The sequence below is a fragment of the Cimex lectularius genome, unplaced genomic scaffold, assembly GCF_000648675.2.
Source record: "Cimex lectularius strain Harlan isolate CLEC.00 unplaced genomic scaffold, Clec_2.1 scaffold41, whole genome shotgun sequence".
NCBI lineage: Eukaryota > Metazoa > Arthropoda > Insecta > Hemiptera > Cimicidae > Cimex > Cimex lectularius.
The window spans coordinates 471,367-478,668 of record NW_019393011.1 but is presented as its reverse complement, the minus strand read 5'-3'; the positions used below and the strand labels follow the sequence as shown (position 1 = coordinate 478,668).

The 7,302-nt window shown below is 31.2% G+C and overlaps 1 protein-coding gene across 1 annotated transcript in view; it reads left to right on the top strand.

Annotated features, from left to right (window-relative positions):
- The first annotated feature begins 2,894 nt into the window (after positions 1 to 2,894).
- LOC106665418 (LHFPL tetraspan subfamily member 3 protein) overlaps positions 2,895 to 7,302 on the top strand; it is a 37,560-nt gene continuing 33,152 nt past the window's right edge. Inside the window, exon 1 of the mRNA XM_014391832.2 lies at positions 2,895 to 3,509. Coding sequence (XP_014247318.1) covers positions 3,095 to 3,509 — 415 coding nt within the window. The 5' untranslated portion in view covers positions 2,895 to 3,094. The remainder of the gene's footprint in view (positions 3,510 to 7,302) is intronic.

Genomic DNA, 7,302 nt, shown 5'->3' with positions numbered 1-7,302 from the left:
TTTTTGGGTTTCTGGTATCATTTTTTAAAGATTAAGTAAAAAAATTAAAACAAATCAAATATTAATTTTAATGTTTTATTAAATTAAATTGAGTTGGAATTAAAAATTGAAAATCCGGAAATAGAGAAGTTTTCCTTCAGAACTCGGTAATTTCAATTTTCATATTTTCCTTTGTTTACGTCATACGCTATAAATTAAAGTTAGCGAATTCTGAAGAAAAACTTCAATCTCATCAAAACAAATCGATGAAATTTTGAGTGTCTGGCATTTTTGTTAGAATGTTAATGAAAAGCTTAACTGTTAAGACAAAAAAAAGTCAACTATTCCTTTTTAAAAAGCTCGTGACTACATATTAGTGCCCTCTGTGATCGTACCGAGGAAACCTGTTGAGCGTTGATAATAATCAACAACTACAACTCAACACTAACACCATCCACTATCACTAATAACACTACGTTAATTCTATCAAACACAGACAAACCAACATACATATCCATTCTATTCGTTCACAGCTTATCACACAAATTAAACACTACCCACCATTTTGAACACCAACACAATTTCAATTTCAACAATCCAAAACAGTTAAATACAGAACAAAACAAACTTTTGAAAACAAAACGTAACTTTTTAGAAATGGTTTACATCAACAGAGATAAACCCAGCATCAATACCCTTTTTTTCCATTGTCGGTCCCTTTCACCTCAAAGAAGCCGAATCCTCTTAGAAAATTGAATTTCTATCCTCATTTCCTTCCCCACTCCTTCAAAATGAAACATAAACAAAAACATTAAAATCTCATTAACACTCTCAACACGACACACAACAGTGACACATCTACACGGAAAACACACACTTTGAGTGAGTACGAATATTTTGATTAAATATAACATTTCTTGTGTACGACATTGTATAATTTCATTTTCATATCTTACATGTATTGGTATAATTTAAACAATGTTTATAAATCCCAGGCCCTGAAGATGATCTCAATAAATATCGAAACGTTGGCACGATAAAGAAAATGTTTTTCTAAACCTATATTATACCATCCCGCATCTTACAATCTCTAAATAAACTGTAATTAACAGTCTCTAAATACTACACATTATGGTATTAATAGATACATTTAATTTTTATATACGTATGTGTTTACTGTTTTTTAGTGCAAAAGTTTTATTTTTCCTCTTATTTTTATTTTCACTCCCTTCTCTAGTTTATGAATTCAAATTTTTTTTCCCAGTTATGTCTTCATTTTTTTTTTTTTAATTGTTTTGTCAATTTTTTGTTGTTTTCAGTTGTATTGTTTTTTGTTTTCCTGATTCAGTTGTACTATTGGGCCAAGACTGAAGTCTGGACACATTCACTCCCCCAGAGTATTCCATATTGCTCGGGAAAATAAACCGATTTATGTATTTATTTTTTTAATAATAACTAGGACCGAATTTATATGTGAAGTAAAATATAAAATATGTACATATATACATATTTATTTTTTAGCGAATACGAAAGTAAAAATGAAAAAAAATGTAAAATAAAGAACATGTAGATATGATTTTTTTAAAAGAATTTTCTAATTTACACATATTTGTTGAATAATGTGAAAGAGAGAAGAATATAACAATTTAATAAACTAGAAAATAAACCTTTAATTTTAAGATTTATTTGAAATTACGTAGATTTTTAAATTTTCATAAATAAAAATGTATCTTTCTAGTGCTAAAATGAAAATCATGTAAAATAAAAACAATTTTTTTATATGATTAAGGAATTATATAAGTGTTAAATTATTGATTGTTTTTATTTGAAAATTGTGGAAAAGAGATATAATAAAAATTCAAAACTTTAATCTTCAAAATTAGATGAAAGAATATACGTTTTTTAATTCTCAAAATTGTTCACGTTTTAAAATCTTTAGTTTTGGGAAACCCATCTTATGTTTTTGCTCATTTTGTTTAATTTTCAATAATTTTGTTGTTTATTTTATTAAATATGAACCAAAATATGTAAATCAAGATAAAATATGAAATTTTATGTAAAATCCTCCAAATATTTACATATTGGTATTATAAATTTTTTTCGGTTCTAAATAGCATGAAACATGAAATAAAAGTTTTAACGTCTGTGTATGAGGCACAGAAAAAATATGAGAATACTTGTAAATCCGCTCCCTAATGATACATAAGCATATATTACTATCATCCAAATTCGTTTATGTTTCAATTAATTGATAAGTTTAATTAAATATTGTTTGATGATAATAATAATAAAATCGGCGAATTTTTTGTTATAAATTAAGGAAAATTCGCTTCTGCGGGACCATCCTTTTTTGTTGCCTCTTTTACCCAATATTTAAATTAAATTTAAAAAAAAACATACTTATGACAAAACAATCATGAAAAATATTGTGCATATGTATTTGTAAATATTAAAGCAAGGTGTTTAATTTTGCGGTATTTCCTGAGTATACAATGTTCATCAAGAAGCCTAAAGAACGAAAAACTCGCGCAGAATAAAAATTAGAAAGGAAACTGTTAAGAATAAATCTTTTTAACTTCCCTTAATTCCCGGCTCGTGTATATCCGCAAATAGATTTTCTACACTGGAGAAAGTTTAATGAAATAATAATACTTGATTTTCGGATTAGAGAGTTCGGCTGATGTCAGGTCTTGACTTAAGCATTAGAAGAAATGCCGCTTTGAGATGATATTTGTTAGGTCTATAAAGTAATGGGATTTATGGGAAGAAATCTTCAAGGTTTTTCTTTATTAGTTTGTTTATTTGTGTTATTTTGTCAGTATGGTCGGAAGGTCTTCTTTTGCCTGGTGCGGTGTGTGATGGCGCTCTCTCCCGCCTTGCAGGTGGACTCACGTTTATTCCACTTCTCCAGACGGGTCTCCACTTTGTACTTTTGTGGTAGTCTACACTCGACTCGGGACAGGTATGCATCTATCCGTGCTAGGATCCTAACAGTGTTAAGTGATGTGCTTTTAGGCTGCTATGAGTCACGAATTCGGAATCTCATCAATCACCATCTGACACTTCTAGTTTTCTTAAAAAGGGACAAATTTTTTCTCATAGATAAATTCCAGCTATGGGTTCGAAGGTCGAATACGTCGATTCGACACACATGTACGCCACGAATTACGTCCGAAATTCAAAGGCCATAGGTGTCCTGTGGGGAATCTTCACAATATGCTACGCCATAATAATAGTCGTCGCTTTCGTGACGCCCGAATGGATCAGCAACACGTCTGAAGCCGAGTACCCGGCCAGATTCGGCCTGTGGAAAATCTGTTTTTACGAGACGACCGTCGGTCTGTCCGAGGATTGCCAGGGTCGCCTCGACGACTTGTCCTCCATCCCGGGCCTGCCTTTTAAAATTTCGACCATTTTATGCGCTGTCGCCATCCTCGTCGCAGGTCTCACGATAATCACGATGCTCATGTTTCTCTTTCATACATCGACAGCCGTCTACAAAGCTTGCGGATGGCTGCAAATTATATCAGGTGAGCCTTATTCTAACACTGGGTACTATAAATATTGAGACGGTTCGTCTCCCTAAGGACGCATAAGGGATGACCTAGATAGTGGTAATAGGGTAAGCATGCCGCCGCTAACAGAACTCCCTTCACGCGTACTACATTCCAGCCAAGGAAAGAGGTGCCATAACGGTGTTCGACACTGTTGCCGATTAGCTTCAATGGCAACCTTGGTCATACTTAACTAATATAATAAGAAAGCTAGGATGATATAATAAAATGGAAATACAATTATACGTAACATCCTGTTTCTTCACCATTTCACAAAAACAACAAAAGGAACTAGTTGTACCCAGATTTTTAGTTACCTGCATAATGCAGTTCCTTACTGCTATTCATTTACAATAAATCTTTTCCACCGTCTAAATATCAATTATCAATCAATACAATATCAATTGAAGCACTGCCAATCGCTAGTGTAAACGAACAATTGAGCTACATTAGCATTGCCAGTAATACTATTTTATCAATAAATTAAATATAAAAAAAGGTTAATAAAGGTGTAGGTAGGTAAATCTTATCTACATGTAGTACGTTAAAGTCTCCAGGAAGTCGAGTTAATTTATGATAATCACAGACGACTGGGGTTTAACTCATAGGAGAATTATAAGTAAAACTTTTTTTTTGTTTTTGTTATGCAGAGTATCAATTTACTAGTTTCACCCCTGTTTTTCCCAGAAACTACTCAACCTTGAAAGAAAATTAAATAGTGGTTTTGTTAGAATAAGCTTTAACTTCAAACAATGCGATACTTACAAGATTTTTTTTTTTCTTAAAAAGGTAATAAATTAAAATTTGATTCGATTTTATGAAAAATGGCGAAAACTATTTGAAAATCGGCTCAGAGGAACGTCAGATATTGCAAAAAGAAAGTGTTAAATCACATACTGCACTCAAAATCTTTGCCATTTTAACAGTTATGAATTTTTTATCTAGATTTTATATTTGTTTATGGGGTTTTCCTGCGATTATTGCAATGTTTGAAAGTAAAGCTTATGCTGTAAAAATTACAGTTTAATTTTTTTTATGTTTTTTGAGAAAACCAAGGACCGGGGAGGGTGACAGTCCCAAGTTAACACATTGTGTATCGACGCTCCTGACTTTATTTATACCGTTAAAAGATTGTAAATTAATTCAATAGTTATTTCCATACACAAGATACTTTTTAAAATAAAAATACAAAATTCAAGGAAGTTGAGTTAATTCACGATAGCACGGACGACTGCGGTTCAACTCTCAGGGGAATTATAAGTAAAACTTTTTTTTTTTTTTTGTTATGCAGAGTATCAATTTACTAGTTTCACCCCTGTTTTTCCCAGAAACTACTCAACCTTGAAAGAAAATTAAATAGTAGTTTTGTTAGAATAAGCTTTAACTTCAAACAATGCGATACTTACAAGATTTTTTATTTCTTAAAAAGGTAATAAATTAAAATTTGATTCGATTTTATGAAAAATGGCGAAAACTATTTGAAAATCGGCTCAGAGGAACGTTAATAAGTAAATAATTAAACTTAATTAATTATTTACTTAGTTAAATAACTTAATTAACTGTTTAATTTTTTGGTCTTCCTCCAGTAGTTTTTGAGAAACTTAAGGGGTGACAGTCTAAAACTATTGCACTGTATACAAACGCCCATTACTTTATAGATCATAGTTAATTAATTCCATAATTGTTTCTGGGTCATGCACAACAAGACTTTTAAATAAAAATACAAATTGCCACTTGGATTTGCCACTACCAATTTGCTACGATAGCCATCGTTTAATTATGTTTGTCTTACATAATTAAATATGTTTGTATGCTATCTATACCACAAATCAATTAGACAAAGAGAAAATACGTTAATTTTGTTTAAATCTTGTTCAAACGAAATCCTTAATAATAAATGCCAGGAGAAGGATACTAGACCATAAAAATGTCTCTTCGACGTGCAACTTTATATCCAACAGGTCAATTTATAATACATATTAAGTGAGAAAAATCGTATAATAACATTGCTAGATCTTTATCATCAAGCGATATGATGATCGCCTGGACTTAAATGCGTCAGCTGGTATTCTTACCTCTTCTTTTTTTTTTCCTGTTTGATCTGTAAAAAATTCTTTATCGTATGAGAGGAATCCCTCTTAGGCTAGTTTTTGTAACACATACTCAATGAATTTAGTTGAGCGTGTTACAAAATTAATCTCAGTTTTAAAAAAGAAGTTAATATATACTAAATAAATAATTATTGAAGTATATCTTTAGTCCGTCTTGTTGAACTTGTTTTTAAAGTACGATATAATAATCATTTTATACTTGGATTTTTATTGTCAGCAGTTTTCCCTGTGCATAATTGGACACCAAATAAGCAACGTGAAACGTTTTCAATTAGACAAGACAACAATAATGTTTGTTATTAAAAAGCCAAGGTTGATTTTATTGATATGTTTGTATTTTGATTTGTTCCTTTTTTGTATTTTGTTGTGGGGATGAGCTTACTGTATACATTAGGCAACGACCTTGCTGATGCTTTATTTATGGAGATTGTTCCATTGGAACTAAAACCAAGGAAGAATTCCAGCTACAGATGGAAAAAAAGATTTGACGTGCTTTTATCGCTTTCGTACTTACTTTTTCACTTATAATTACATCAAATCTAAACATTACTGATATAACATGAAAGTAGAAACATTCAGCTTTCTAACAGTCGTAATTACTTTAATTAATTATACTTTTTATATGTCGTCTTGGTTGAGGTGAAAAAGTCAGTGTCGCGAACGGGATTCGAACCTACGACCTTCGGCTCAATGCGCCGCTGCTCTAACGACTTGAGCTAAAGTGACTTCAAAATTAAAAATAAATTGAGAAGTCACGTTAGCTGAAGCTGCGTATTGAGCCGAAGGTCCTGNGTATGCTATCTATACCACAAATCAATTAGACAAAGAGAAAATACGTTAATTTTGTTTAAATCTTGTTCAAACGAAATCCTTAATAATAAATGCCAGGAGAAGGATACTAGACCATAAAAATGTCTCTTCGACGTGCAACTTTATATCCAACAGGTCAATTTATAATACATATTAAGTGAGAAAAATCGTATAATAACATTGCTAGATCTTTATCATCAAGCGATATGATGATCGCCTGGACTTAAATGCGTCAGCTGGTATTCTTACCTCTTCTTTTTTTTTTCCTGTTTGATCTGTAAAAAATTCTTTATCGTATGAGAGGAATCCCTCTTAGGCTAGTTTTTGTAACACATACTCAATGAATTTAGTTGAGCGTGTTACAAAATTAATCTCAGTTTTAAAAAAGAAGTTAATATATACTAAATAAATAATTATTGAAGTATATCTTTAGTCCGTCTTGTTGAACTTGTTTTTAAAGTACGATATAATAATCATTTTATACTTGGATTTTTATTGTCAGCAGTTTTCCCTGTGCATAATTGGACACCAAATAAGCAACGTGAAACGTTTTCAATTAGACAAGACAACAATAATGTTTGTTATTAAAAAGCCAAGGTTGATTTTATTGATATGTTTGTATTTTGATTTGTTCCTTTTTTGTATTTTGTTGTGGGGATGAGCTTACTGTATACATTAGGCAACGACCTTGCTGATGCTTTATTTATGGAGATTGTTCCATTGGAACTAAAACCAAGGAAGAATTCCAGCTACAGATGGAAAAAAAGATTTGACGTGCTTTTATCGCTTTCGTACTTACTTTTTCACTTATAATTACATCAAATCTAAACATTACTGATATAACATGA